Source organism: Carassius auratus, chromosome 46, assembly GCF_003368295.1.
Source record: "Carassius auratus strain Wakin chromosome 46, ASM336829v1, whole genome shotgun sequence".
Taxonomy (NCBI): domain Eukaryota; kingdom Metazoa; phylum Chordata; class Actinopteri; order Cypriniformes; family Cyprinidae; genus Carassius; species Carassius auratus.
Window position 1 is genome coordinate 1,146,501 of NC_039288.1, and position 14,760 is coordinate 1,161,260.

At 36.2% G+C, this 14,760-nt stretch overlaps 1 protein-coding gene across 1 annotated transcript; it reads right to left on the bottom strand.

Moving 5' to 3' along the window:
• Nucleotides 1-52: 52 nt before the first annotated feature.
• LOC113063825 (prolyl 4-hydroxylase subunit alpha-2) lies at nt 53-14,520 on the bottom strand. The gene is made up of 13 exons (XM_026234171.1): nt 13,607-14,520; nt 5,865-6,004; nt 5,565-5,696; nt 5,158-5,361; nt 3,547-3,677; nt 2,736-2,903; nt 2,568-2,638; nt 1,664-1,763; nt 1,395-1,445; nt 1,242-1,301; nt 1,098-1,166; nt 927-1,023; nt 53-342 (listed from the first exon to the last, which is right to left on the bottom strand). The coding sequence occupies exons 1-13, from the start codon at nt 13,714-13,716 to the stop codon at nt 272-274; spliced, it is 1,404 nt and encodes a 467-aa protein (XP_026089956.1). The 5' UTR covers nt 13,717-14,520; the 3' UTR covers nt 53-271.
• Between the last annotated feature and the right edge of the window lie 240 nt (nt 14,521-14,760).

Sequence of the window (14,760 nt, forward strand, 5' to 3'; positions counted from 1 at the left end):
CTCCTACAGATGGATGCATGAATGGATGGATGGATGGATGGATAGATAGATATTTATTTTACACAGTTATTGCCATTTATTTCATGCACTTTTCCCACATGGTTACAAAATGTATACATTTTAATTCAAATACTACTACTAATACTAACGTTACAAGCCTCTATAAAGCAGATAAAATATACCACAAAACAAATGATAACAATAACCTGAAGTAACAAAACACTGGAGTTATTGTGAATGCATGTCATTGTCTCTGAGCTGGATGGCTCTTCTAATCAGATTCGGCTGTGGAGCACCTTCTCCTGAACTCTTGCCCATGCGCACGAATCCACTTGTTGGCAACTAGAATGAGGAAGTCAAAGGAAAGGGGTTTTAAAGTCTGTAAAGAACAGAATGGCTAGTTTCTAGACCTGAATGCATGAAAAAAAAACACTGCAAACAGAGGTAACCTCTAATTGTTATTTATAGATATATCTGCATGATTTAAGCATGTAATGTATTTCTGGTGGAATAAAGGAATCTTATATGCAATTTAAAAAAAATTATTAAACAGGTCACACACTCTATAAGACCTGCTGAGATACAATTTTTAGAGTGTGTGTGTGTGTGTGTGCGTGTGTGCGTGTGTGTGCGTGTGTGTGTGTGCGTGTGTGTGTGCATTGAAATAGATAGATAGATAGATAAAGGTAGCAATTGTTGCACTGCATTGCAACTTATTTTATTTTTTTTTAAATTAGAATGTAAAGAATTACTTTAGTAAAGTAAAAATACTGATGTAAGTTATATAAGAATAAATTATAAGTGCTGATAAAATACTAAAATATATATTTTTCGTTTTTTGGTTTGAAGATGAACTGTGACCTGACTGGGTCTTGATTTTTTCCCCACTTCTCATTTGGATAATACGTGCCTCACAGAATACCTACCCCACTTACTGCCTACAAACACAGGACACGCTGCATGTAAAGTTCTGGCATCCTCCTGTCCGTTTCTCAGCAGGTTAAACCACAACACAGCTGTGCCCTGATGGAGCAGAAGAGCAGCGGTTACAGAAGATAAAGTCAGTACTGTGTGGAAATCAAGACGCTTCAACTAACTCTCTTCGGCTGAAGTGCTGCGCCTACGTCAGGAAACACCGTGGCTCCACCGATGTCCACATCACTCATCTACAACAACACTACTGATCCTCAATGAACTGATCAAATATATGAAAGACCTGGTTTAAGAGTAACCTTGCTCACATAGATAAGGACAGTAGCAATCCGGCCTCCTCTGAGCTGGAAGTCTGAGTCATTTCTCAACTGTGGAGAGATTTCGTTGTTAAAAACTTTCCACATCTTCAGACAGGACCAGGGGAATCACACTTTTACAACGGTTAACATCTTCACGCATACCTTTGAGTCATAATGTGGCTCATACTGGCCTCCAATTCCATAATTAGCGATCTGTAGAAAAGCCAATCGTTTTTGAAAATGTCGTTTTTAAGTGTTTTGCTGCCATCGACTTTCACAGTATGAAAAAAATAAATACAAAGGAAGTCAATGGCTACCATCAAATGTTACCATGAGGAAAGTGTGCAGAGCTGAAATCTAGACAAAGGGCCACTTGGAAAAAGATCAAATATATGAATATAATCCCCATGTGTGTAAGATGAAGTGAATACCTGGAGCTCCTCAGCGGTGTCCAGCTCCAGACCAGAGACACCAGCGATCCTCTGGTTGAGCTGAGAGATCACGGGATCTTCCTGTTCAGAGAGCCACGCGCTGAGACGGAGAGAGAGGACAGTCACGTGCCCTGTGTGTGTGTGTGTGTGTGTGTGTGTGTTCCTCCTCATCTCTTCCCCGACACTATAACAACATAACTCACTGTACACAACTTATCAGCATTACATAAAAATGAACAATTATTTGTCATGCTTTAATGTACGTAACATAGGTAAAATGTGCATGATGTTCATTATACACATGTGACCCTGGACCACAAAACAAGTCATAAGTGTAAATTTGTTTTTAAATTGAGATTTCCACATCATTTGAGATCTGAATAAATCATCTTTCCACTGATGTATGGTTCGTTAGGAGGATAATATTTGTCTGAGATGCAACTATTTGAATCTTGAGGGTGCAAAAAAAAAAAAATAATCTGAAAAAATATTGAGAAAATCATCTTTAAAGTTGTCCAAATGATTTCTTAGCAATGCAGATTACTAATCAAAAATTACGTTTTGACATATTTACAGTAGGAGATTGACAAAATATCTTCATGGAACCTGATCTTTACATAATATCCTAATGATTTTTGACAATTTTGACAATATGATTTTTTTTAATTGTTACAAATATACCCCAGAGACTTAAGACTTGTCACTTGTTTTCAAATGTGTAATATAGACACATATTTTATAACAAGTGCAGTGTTTCTTCAAATGTGAAATGTATTTTCTTGGACTGAAATATAATATAATATAATATAATCTTCTTATATGTTCCACAGAAGACAGTAAATCACACAAATCCAATGTAAAGACAGGAGTGTGAGTAAACAAGGGCAAACTTCTCATTTCTCACCTCTGTGACACACGAGAGGCAGCAGAAACTGTTCTTCCAGACACTGGATCTATGACTTGAGCTCTGGAAAGCTGAAGATAAACAGAGATGTGATGCATTAGATAGATATTAGTATTTAATAATAATACACACACACACACACACACTGAATGCTTCAGTTGCATGCACCTTTGGCCTGGCCAGTGTTTTGATGGTGTCGATCTCTCCTTCAGAGAGAAAGTCATGGTATCGCAGGATCATAGGCTCATCCCACTCCACTTCCTCTTTGAACATCCTCAGGGGGTTTCCTCTTCCTGTCCTGTACCTGCACACCAGCTTTCTCTCTCTTTGTGGCGTCTGCAAACCAGAACACATGTATTAGATCTCCTTAGATCTTTCACCTGTCTCAAGACATATTTGTTTGAGGAGGCCTGCACTATTTTTAGTGAACAACAGGTTTGAGCTGAATACATTCATAGTGTGTAGTATTGTATTTTTCTTATTCTATTTTTAATACACTTAACGGTTTTAGAGAGCTTTATGCAAATACAGTCCAATGTACAGTGTTAATGTGAACTCTGGTAACAAAAAAAAAACAAAAAAAAACGTATTATTATTTTTTACTAGGATATTATCCATTAATTTTACAGTCATTTAAACTAACCGTAAAACAATACAATTAAATGCAAAATTCAAAAAAGTTTTTTACAGGTGTCTAACATAAATACATGTACATACATATTTTATATATATACCTGTACACACACACACATATATATTAGACACAGCCACCAGCAGTGCATGTCTAATATATAATTTATGTACTTTCACAATGTGTAATAAAATGCTATTTATATCTATGCGTGTTAGAATGAGTATTCTGTAGAAAATGTAAGTTTGAACCACAATCTTACAGTACATGCACATGCATTTCACATGAAAGTTCATCTTTAAAAGACTACAGCAATGCTAAATAAAGAGAAAACCTGTGGATCCTGACCATCATAAGCTTGGATCCAGTGCACAGAGCCTCATACGATTCATCCGTGGACAGCTGAGCGATGTGTGTCTCAATGCTCTCTTTAATACTCGAGTACAGTTCAGGCCGAAGCAGGTTTCTCTCAGTGGCTTCTTCAGAACAATTACAAATCACAGGTGCATGAGTGGGTTTCAGCTGACCTTCATTTAGCCTTTGTTAAGACTTGCATTATTATTACACATCATGCTTTAGAAGCCAACACACAGTGACAACCTGATGAGTGAGACCATTTAAAAATCTTGCATTTAAAATCTTCATTTAAAATATGACATTCGTTCAAATAAATAAAGTAAAAGCATTTTTTTCACTACAGTGGTATGAATCCTCTTTTGCACCACTGTGTGTTTAAATATAGAACAGAATCATCAGGAGATACTTGCACAATTACTTAACAATTAGTTATTGGTACATAACAATATACTCATACTACACTTAAACAAAAAAGCATTAAATAGCCTTTTTTTTTCAGATGTGAGCATTTGAGTTTCAAAAATCCATTGCACATTAATAATAAAGATAGTTCACCAGATAATGTTTTGGTTAACTCACTATACTGGAAATAAGCACAAATAAGATGGTATTTATTTTTATATTTTTGTTTATATACAGTACAGACCAAAAGTTCGGAAACATTACTATTTTTAATGTTTTTGAAAGAAGTTTCTTCTGCTCATCAAGCCTGCATTTATTTGATAAAAACTGTAATATTGTGATATATTATTACAATTTAAAATAATTGTTTTTATATTTATTATACTTTAAATTATCATTTATTTCTGTGATGCAAAGCTGAATTTTTCGGATCATTATCAGATGATCCTTTAGAAATCATTCTAATATGATGATTCATTATCAAAGCTGGAAACAGTTCTGCTGCTTAATATTTTTTCAGAACATGTGACACTTTTTTAGGATACTTTGATGAATAAAAAGTAAAAAAAAAAAAAAAAAAAAAAAAAAAAAAAGAAGCTATGTTTTTAAAATATAAATATTTTGTAAAAACAATATACACTAGTGGTCAGTAATTTTAAAGTAATTTTTTCCTTTGTTTTTTTTTAATAAAATCAATACTTTTATTCAGCAGGGATGTGTTAAATGGATAAAAAGTGTAAGTAAAGAAAATATATTATTAGAATTTATATTATTAGATTTTTTATTTTTATTTTGAATAAATGCAGTTCTTTTTAATCTTTTATTGTTTCCAACACTAATAAATCAGAATATTAGAATGATTTCTAAATGATCATGTGATCGACTGATGTTACATGTGACACTGAAGGCTGGAGGAATGATGCTGAAAATTCAGCTTTGCATCACAGGAATAAATTATTTTTTTAAAGTATATTCAAATAGAAAACTATTATTTTAAGTAAAAAAAATTTCTGTATTTTTGATCAAATAAATGCAGGCTTGATGAGCAGAAGAAACTTCTTTCAAAAACATTAAAATAGTAATGTTTCCAAACTTTTGGTCTGTACTGTATATATTATTACTTTTATTTTGTGCTATGGCAGATGTGAATATAGCGGAAAGAAATATCCAAGTTAATTCACAATCTTGTAAACTCCGTACCTTGCCCACTTGACAGCTGATGGGACAGCGATGCAAGCTGATAAATCACCTCTTCTTTAGTAACGCCAGCTTCTTCCCCCTCATTGAGTTTCCTGAGGGTTTCCTCCATCCAGAGGACGGCGTACTGCAAGCGCTGATTGAGAGAGGAGATCATGGCGATATGGAAAGTTTCATCTGGATCCAGTGTTACGTTGTGGTTCATTTCTGAAAAGCCACACATCAAGGTGATATCACTGAAACAGATTCTGCACCAAGATACAAGAGCCTACATCAACATCCTGGCCTCTAGATATGACTCAGTCCTGGATTTGTTGTTAACCCCTTTGTTCTATCGTCTGTTTATAGGTGTGAGCACAACATGAGCTATACTGCTGATAAAGAACACATAAAGCCACCACGAAACCCACCAGAAAATAAAGAGATGTTCCTCGGATCTAATCTGTACATTTCTTGAAGTCTAACCAAAGCCGTCACCACACCGTCTACATCTTCTGCTCTGGGGAGAGTCTGAGCTGCAGATCTCAGGCTTTCCAACGTGTCTGTGAAACATGAGAAACGTTACACAATGACCTCAATATCATTTAAAGCTTTTCCTGCTCTCAGTGGGGCCATCACTGATAATCTAGAGATGAAGCCCCTCCACAACAGCTCGACAAGTCTTCACACGAGTGTACAGTCATTTATAACACAATCAAGCAGTTTCAAACCTTTGGCAGGTCTTCCTTCGATAAGTTCCCTGGCTTGACTCAGTTTTCGGACGAGCTGAAACGCTGCGAGAGGGTTGCTGATGAATTTCTCCGGATCTCTGGGAGTGTCATCAAAGTCATCCTCAAGTGCATTCAGAGCCCTGATCGATTCATAGCAATATACAAACACACTGAAAGATGTGTTGCAGAATTCTGGAGTCAAAATATTACATTACATTCATGCATTTAGCAGACGATTTATCCAAAGCGACTTACAGTTCATTCAGGCTATACATTTTTACCTATCATGTGTTCCCTGAAACAAAAACTAATACAAAACACACCATTTGTGCTCTCTCTCTGTGTGTGTGTGTGTCTCTCTCTCTCTCTCTCTCTGTGTGTGTGTGTGTGTGTCTCTCTCTCTCTCTGTGTGTGTGTGTGTGTGTGTGTGTCTCTCTCTCTCTCTCTCTCTCTCTCTCTCTCTCTGTGTGTGTGTGTGTGTCTCTCTGTGTGTGTGTGTGTGTGTGTGTGTGTGTGTCTCTCTCTCTCTCTCTGTGTGTGTCTCTCTGTGTGTGTGTGTGTGTGTCTCTCTCTCTCTCTCTGTGTGTGTGTGTGTGTCTCTCTCCCTGTGTGTGTGTGTGTGTGTGTGTGTGTGTGTGTGTGTGTGTGTGTGTCTCTCTCTCTCTCTCTGTGTGTGTGTGTGTGTCTCTCTCCCTGTGTGTGTGTGTGTGTGTGTGTGTGTGTGTGTGTGTCTCTCTCTCTCTCTCTCTCTCTCTCTCTCTCTCTCTCTCTCTCTCTCTCTCCATCTCGTTTCCGCTTACGCGTGCACGTGCGTGGGTCAGTGACCGAGAGGTGTGTGAGCGTCTGAGTGAGCGCTGAGGGGTTTTTTTCTCTGTAAGTTTTCCCTTTCATCTCTTTTTCCTTGCGGGTCTGTTAAGGATTTAAGGGCGATTTTTTTCTTAACTCGGTGTGTTAAGTGCTGCCGAAATGGGGACGCATTCTGATGGTCTTTTATTGTTAACTGCCCGGCATGGATGTAAATGCATGCCGGATGAATCAATCACAGTTGAAGATGTTTTAAATGCGATTGGAGTTGATTTAGGTGCGAGTAATATCTTATCGGCATCTAGAATGAATAAAGCCATCGTTGTTTTTCTAAAAGAAGAGTCGATGGTAGATGATTTAGTTGAGCGTGGTTTAACTGTGGGGAATGTTTTCGTGTCAGTTTTACCGCTATCTAATCTGGCAAAGAAAGTGATGTTGTCTAATGTACCCCCGTTTATTTCTAACGACTCATTAGAACGCTTACTTGTTCGCTATGGCAAATTAGTGGGACCAATAAAGATGATTCCTCTTGGCCTAAAAAACCCTGATTTGAAACATATAATGTCTTTTAGACGCCAAACACATATGGTGTTGAATGCGGATTGTCAGTCTTTAAATGTTTCTGCAAAGATTACTGTGCAAGGCAAGGGTTACACAATATTTATTAGTACAGAATCGATGAAATGTTTCAATTGTGCCAGATATGGGCATATAAAGCAGGCATGCCCTTTACTTGTTGAGGCTGTGAGTGAGGTTGAAAATGGGGATGAACCTGCTAACACACAGCAAGTAACCCCAGCTACAGAAAACCATAGTGTGGATGAGAGCATCAATGAAAATATTGAAGATGTAGAACAAGTTGCAATGATGACTCTGTCTGGTGATAGAGATGATCAAATTGAATCTGAATCAGTAAGTAATGTGAGTGCAAATGAACAGTCTGTTGAGACACTTTTGCATGTTGGAGTTGTAAATGATTCTGTGACTGCAGGAGAAAATGAATTGGGTGTTCCTGATGGACAGATAAAAGTTGCCGGAGAGATTCAAATGTTGACTGAAAATCTATCTCAGAATATAATAGACACAAAACTACTGGAGCCAGAGCTAGGAGAATCCCAACCGGTCGATGATGATAGTACTGATAGTGCCACATCAGATGAAACAGGTGTGACTGAAATGAATTCTCAAGGAAATACTGAAGGGAAGGCCTCTGTTTTTAAACTGAAGTCTTATTATTCTGTCCAGCAGATAAATAATTTCCTTGATGCCACATTTAATCAGCGAAGACCCAAAATAGAGGGTTTTTTTCCTGATTTACAACTTTTTGTTGAATCTGTTGCTGTGGCGATGAGAAAATCTACACTAGAGGAAATTGACCAGCCTAAACGATACAGACTTAAGAAATACATGAGTACTGTTAGGCAAAAGTTGAAAATGTGTCAAAAAAAATAAATATATAGTCATGTTTATGTATGCATTTAGTCTTTTCCTTTTTTTTCACCTCCTTTTTAGTTACCATATGACATCTTTAAATATAGGGACTTTCAATATCAATGGATGTCGGGACTCAGCCAAGAGAGCTGCTTTATTTGATTATTTAATCTTAAAAAAAGCAGATATTGTCTTGCTTCAAGAAACCCATACAGACATACAAAATCAGACACACTGGGCTAGAGATTGGAAGGGCAATGCTTCATTGAGCCATGGAACTAATTTAAGTGCAGGTGTTGCCATACTTTTCTCATCCCGTATTGGTAATCAACCAGTAACGGTAGAAATTATGCCTGGCAGAATTTTGCGAGTTGATATTACTCTTGGTGGAACTGGTTACACTTTCTTTAATGTTTATGCACCAAGTGTTGGTCAGGAGCGTGTACTATTTTTTGGAAAACTTTCTGATGCCCTCTTACAGTGCCCTCAAGATAATATTGTTGTAATGGGGGGGGATTTTAACTGTACAATTAATCAATTTTTAGATAGGAATCACGATGAACCCCATCCATTGTCTGCTGGAATTTTGAAAAATCTGATTGACTATCATGACCTTGTTGATGTATGGAGGGAGGCTTTTCCTGGGGTTAGACAATATACTTGGCTGAAGAGAAATTCAAATAGATTGTCTGGAGCCAGATTGGATCGTTTCTATGTTAAAAAAACACATAGAGATAGGTTCTTTAATAGTTGTATTTCTCCTTCTTTTCTCTCTGATCACCATTTTTGTTCAATATCTGTTTCTGTTGTATCTTCTAAAATCTATAAATCACAGTGGCGTTTCAATAATAGACTTTTACAAGATCACAATTTCCTTCAATCTTTCAATCTTTTCTGGGAGTCTTGGAGAGAAAAGAGAGATAGTTTTCAGTCATTAAGTCAATGGTGGGATATTGGCAAAGTCCATATAAAGATCTTTTGCCAACAATACAATGCAGAAAGTTTCGGAAGCTTGAAAGATGAAATGAAGATTCTTGAAAATAGCATCCTTGAACAAAGCACCAAAAATGCTTCTGATGATTTAACTTCTGTTGATCATATCACAGAGAATAAGCTTCTGTTGAAAAATCTGTTGGAGGAAAGAGGAAAATTAGCTTTTTTAAGAACTAGATTTTCCCAACTTAATGAAATGGACATTCCTACACCATTTTTTTTTGGACTTGAAAAAAAGCAAAAAGAGCAAAAACAATTTCATCAATTGAAACTTCCAAATGGCCGAGTGACAACAAATCAACAAGAGATCCAGTCTCATGCAATTTCTTTTTATGAGGACTTGTATTGTTCTGACCAGTGTGATGATCTAACAACAGACCAATTTTTACTTGAATTGCCAAACATCTCAGAGGAAGAGAGGATAGAGCTTGACAATCCTTTAACCTTTTCCGAGGTTTCACAGGCTGTTCAGGAGTTGAGCCTCGGGAAGTCACCTGGGTTGGATGGGCTTTCAGTGGAATTTTTTAAATCCTTTTGGAGTCTAATGGGCCAGGATTTATATGATGTTTTTGTTGGATGCATTAATGGAGGGACTCTACCTTTAAGTTGCCGGAGAGCAATGTTAACATTGATCCCCAAAAAAGGAGACCTTGGATGCCTAAAAAACTGGAGACCGGTTTCACTGTTATGTGTTGATTTTAAAATCTTGTCAAAAACTTTGACCAACAGGCTTAAACAACATATGACATCCATAATCCATGTGGATCAAACATTTTGCATCCCTAAACGGACAATCTTTGACAATCTGTTTTTGGTGAGAGACCTCATTACTGTTGCAAAAAGACATAAGCTGGACATTGGTTTGCTTTCTCTGGACCAGGAGAAGGCTTTTGATCGTGTAGACCACCACTATATGTTTAAGACTCTGGAAGCTTTTGGATTTGGTCCATATTTTGTATCTTTCATTAAGCTGCTGTATAATGATGTTTATAGTATGCTTAAGATTAATGGATCTTTGACGAGGTCTTTTTCAGTGACCAGAGGCATAAGGCAAGGCTGTCCGTTGTCAGGCCTTTTGTATGCGATGTCTATAGAACCACTTTTGATTATGCTGAGGAAACAGTTGTGTGGTGTTTCCCTTCCTGATTCCCCTGAAATTGCTCCCATTAAACTTACCGCTTATGCGGATGATGTAACGATAGTTATAAAAAATTTAGAGGATATTAACAATTTAACCTCTTGTTTAAATAATTTTCAAAAAGCATCATCTGCTTGTATTAATTGGGAGAAATGTACATCTTTTTTGTTGGGTGATTGGCAAACTGTTGCGCCCCCAAAATTGCCAAAACAGTGTAAATGGGGCAGGGATGGTTTTAAAATGCTTGGAGTTTACTTTGGGAATGATCATTATGAAAAAAAGAATTGGGAGGGTCTAGTTGATTGTGTTAACGGTAGACTTCAGAGATGGAGATGGCTGCTTTCACAACTTTCTTTTAGAGGAAGATGCTTAGTAATTAATAATTTAATTGCTTCAATGTTGTGGCATAAGTTTACTGTTCTAGACCCTCCTAAAGACTTGCTCAAAAGTGTTCAAAAGACATTGGTTAATTTTTTCTGGGATAGTTGTCATTGGCTTCCTCCAGGAGTACTTTACCTTCCAGTGGCAGAGGGAGGTCAAGGGCTTATACATCTTGAGTCAAAGATCTTGGCAATGAGGATGCAAACATTGCAGAAACTTTTGTATAGTTCAAATGATTTGCCCTGGGTGCATTTTGGGAGATCTATACTTAAGCATATTGGTGGAATAGGTATGGACAAACAATTGTTTTTAATGAAGAAAACGTTTGTCAAAAAGTTTTCTGATCTGTCTTTTAGCTTTTATGTCTCAGTGCTCAAATCATGGGAATGTTTTGATATATTCAGAACTAGTGAAGAGCACTTTGGTGTGGAAGAACCTATTTTTTTTAACCCACTTTTTGAGCTTCCTTCAAATGTATCTCAGTCTTTAATCAATAGATTCTTGAATTCTGGTGTTACTAAAATTATTGATTTGATCGATTTAAGTAGAGGCCAGTGGAAAACTTCACAGTCACTTGCTGATCAAGTTGGCTTTAATTCTCTTAGAGTAATTGATGGGTTTGTTAGGGGGTTGAGATCATCCATTCCTCTATCATTTGGTCAATCTGTCAGTCATGTTTTGGAGAAAGGTGTTGTATTGATGAATTTCCCTAAGTTAAAGGTGGTTCCCAGAGAATGTGGTATTGATGAAACTGGTTATGTTTCCTTACTAAAAGGTTATGGAGAATTGACCTTTGATTGTATAGGGAAAAAAATACTATACCACATATGCGTTAAAACTTTACATGTTGGTCAGTTGAAAGAAAAAGTTGATACTAAATGGAGATCTCAACTATCTATACCTGAAAATATTCTTCCCTCTTGGAGACTTTTGTATAAACCTCCAATTTCTAAGAGATGTGGTGATCTGCAGTGGAGACTGATCCATTGTATTCTAGCTACAAATAAGTTTATTGCAAAAATGAATGAAAATGTTACTTCGATTTGCCCATTTTGTGATGCTATTGATACAATTTTTCATATGTTTTGTGACTGCTCTAGACTTGACCCTATTTTTGTACTGTTGGAAAGAATTATATCTAAATTGGGGTTCCTGTATACTAACAGCCTTTTTATTTTAGGCTGTGGTTATAGGAAATCTGCACAAGAACAATGTGTACTTGCTAATTTTGTCGTAGGTCAAGCTAAATTGGCAATTTTTAAGTCGCATCAAGAAAAAAATGCAGGCAGAGATGTTTGTATGGTGGCTTTATTTAAATCCTTAGTGGAATCAAGAGTGATTATAGAATATACATATTACAAGCATATTAATAATGTTCTTTTTTTTAAATGGAGATGGTGTGTTAAGGAAGCACTGGTTATAGTGAATGATAATGGGGGGTTGTTTTTTAATTGGTAATTTTGGTAATGCTGGTATTTATTTATTTAAAAATAAAGAGGAAATGTGTGTAATGTGATTGTGATGTAATCCCAAAAAAATTGTTTTAACTATGGTGAATAAAAAAAGGCGTGTAAAGTCTCTCTCTCTCTGTGTGTGTGTGTGTGTGTGTGTGTGTCTCTCTCTCTCTCTCTGTGTGTGTGTGTGTGTGTGTGTGTGTGTGTGTCTCTCTCTCTCTCTGGACTTACAGTCTCATTATTTGATAGATTCAACTTTTATAGGCTTTATGTATTATTTCTGAGGTTTAACAATGAAATATTAATATTAATTAGATTAATTTGTAAATAGTTGATTTTTAACCCTTTGCTGCTCTTTGGTCACGTTTTACGTTTCATTTTTTTTTTTTTTTAACATTGAAATTGTACAAAACTGGCTATGAGAGCATACACACAAAATTATAAACTGGATACTTATACATATGTGTGTGTGTATGTGTGTGTGTGTGTGTGTGTGTGTGTGTGTGTTTGTGTTTGTGTTTGTGTGTGTGTGTGTGAAAATACAGAGATTTTTGGAGGTTCAATCGACAAATTAGCCACAATGCAGAATAAAGCACACAGCAATGACAGGATAAAAGTCTGAAACATCAAAAATAATCCAAAATAGACATGCATAAATTAACTGGTGTGACTGACAGTGTATGGCTCTATATTGACAATAAATGGCAGTATGTAGAGCAAAACCTGGCCAAGAGACTCAACTAAGAGGTTAAAATCAGCTCTGGATTAAGCTCTTTAAAAGCATTCCCGAAATGTTCTTTCATTTTTTTAACTAAACTTTAACAGAACATAGATGATGATCATGTTTAAATATATATCCAAACACAAAACCTAACTATATTAAGCCTGAAAACACTGTTCTTAACAAATAGTGAAAGTATTTATATTAATTATGTTACAGGCATCAAGCAGCTACACCACTGTATTACAGATCATTTTATTTCTTCCCACCAGACTGCACTAATCTGCCTTCATTTAATAGATCTGAAATAGTTTTTATAAATATACATTATATATATATATATATGTATGTATTATTTGTTGCTGCAAAAGAAATAAATAATCTAATATTTTTATTGCTATATAGAGACATAAATGTTAAATATTCTAGTAGTTAATATACTTTAGTACCATGATATACCTTCAAAATACAAAATGCTGGATAAAAACTACTATTGAAGTACATTTTTTCTCCTAAATGAAGAGCATTGGGGGTTAATTAGACCTGTACATATTAACCCATGAAATGTAAACGGATATAATCTATAACCCAAACTAACATGCTTTAACTGTTTGTGTAGCAGTTTATAATATGCTCTATATGCATTTACTAAATATTCACATTCTCTCCTTTCGTCATACTACCAAGTTTAACATTTGACACTCTCTTTTATTATTTAAACGTTTCTCTGTAATCCTAAAAGGGTATCTTGTAGCAGACTTCTGAAATCATTTTCTCTCCTCTGGATCTGGATGCCATCCGCTCCACGAGCAACACTTACTCTCTCAGAAGATCTGCTTGGCTCTCCAGTGCTTCCACAGATTCATCAAGACTCTTGGCAAACTGGGTTTTGATGTCAATAAGCAGCGTCATATGATCTGCAGACAGCATTTCATTTCAAAACAGGTATTGTAGCACTTCCACAAAAACAAATATGGTTAAATAGGAAAGTGTTCTTGTTTTATCATCTTATTGCAGTACAACACACTAACCTGTGGAAGAGTAAAACTCATTGACAGCAGCACAGAAACTCCAGCATGTCCAGAACAATATAATCATCCACTTCGCCTCCATTTCCAACCGTTTGTGAAGCTGAACGTTCAGTCTTATTCTAGAACTAGACTCTGTGTGCTAATGGTGCGAGTGTGGTCAAGCTTTCAAGAAAACAGATTAGAGCTAATTGTGTTGGTGTCTGACTGAATCATCTCCTGTGATTAGACAAGCTTACAACCATGACACCAGCTAACCAACCCAGAACTGTGTTTGCATCATGTGTTTACAGTAAAAACATTACAGTATCAAATCTGATTGAGAAAGAGCTTATTACAGAGATTGTTTGTGCTGGTGGGGAGTCGTTTCACCTTTATTCATAACTTTCAAAACAATAAACATGGATCAAAGCAGTAGGTCACATCTGAGTACTTTTGTCTACTCTTTTATGAGTACTGTGAATTTATTGTGTTGCATACTGTATAGTCTAGTAGTGAAGCATGCGATTTCAGACACAGCCTTCTTATTATATTTACTGCCACATACTGGCAGTTTAAGTTTCTTCATAATTTCATATTACCATTTTAATAAAACATCCATTAAAGGTGATAATTCCCTCCAAAATGAAAATTCTGTCATTAAAGCTGCGGTAGGGAACTTTTGACGCTCTAGCGGTTAATAAACAGAACTGCTTGCGTCTTGTGGAAGAACATCGTAGCCGGAACTACTTCTCTCTGTTTATGTCTATGAAGAATCACAAAGGTACTGTGTTACTCCGCCGCGGTTCCCCCGAAGCAATCTAAAATAGTCCGAATATAAACACTTATTATAGGTTCACCCTAGTGATTCAGGACAAGCCAAAAACACGGTTTGGAAAATGGATTCATGGTGTACTTTTAATTTATTATATACATTTTTCTATATTTTGAACACAAAGTTACGGAC

Excerpts from the sequence above, each read along its gene's own strand:
- LOC113063825 (XM_026234171.1), bottom strand. The coding sequence starts at position 13,716 with ATGCTGTCTGCAGATCATATGACGCTGCTTATTGACATCAAAACCCAG. Across the intron at positions 2,904-3,546 it reads CTGGATCCAAGCTTATGATG|ACGCCACAAAGAGAGAGAAA; the intron begins GTCAGGATCCAC and ends TCTGGTTTGCAG. Across the intron at positions 1,302-1,394 it reads AGCCACATTATGACTCAAAG|TTGAGAAATGACTCAGACTT; the intron begins GTATGCGTGAAG and ends ATCTCTCCACAG.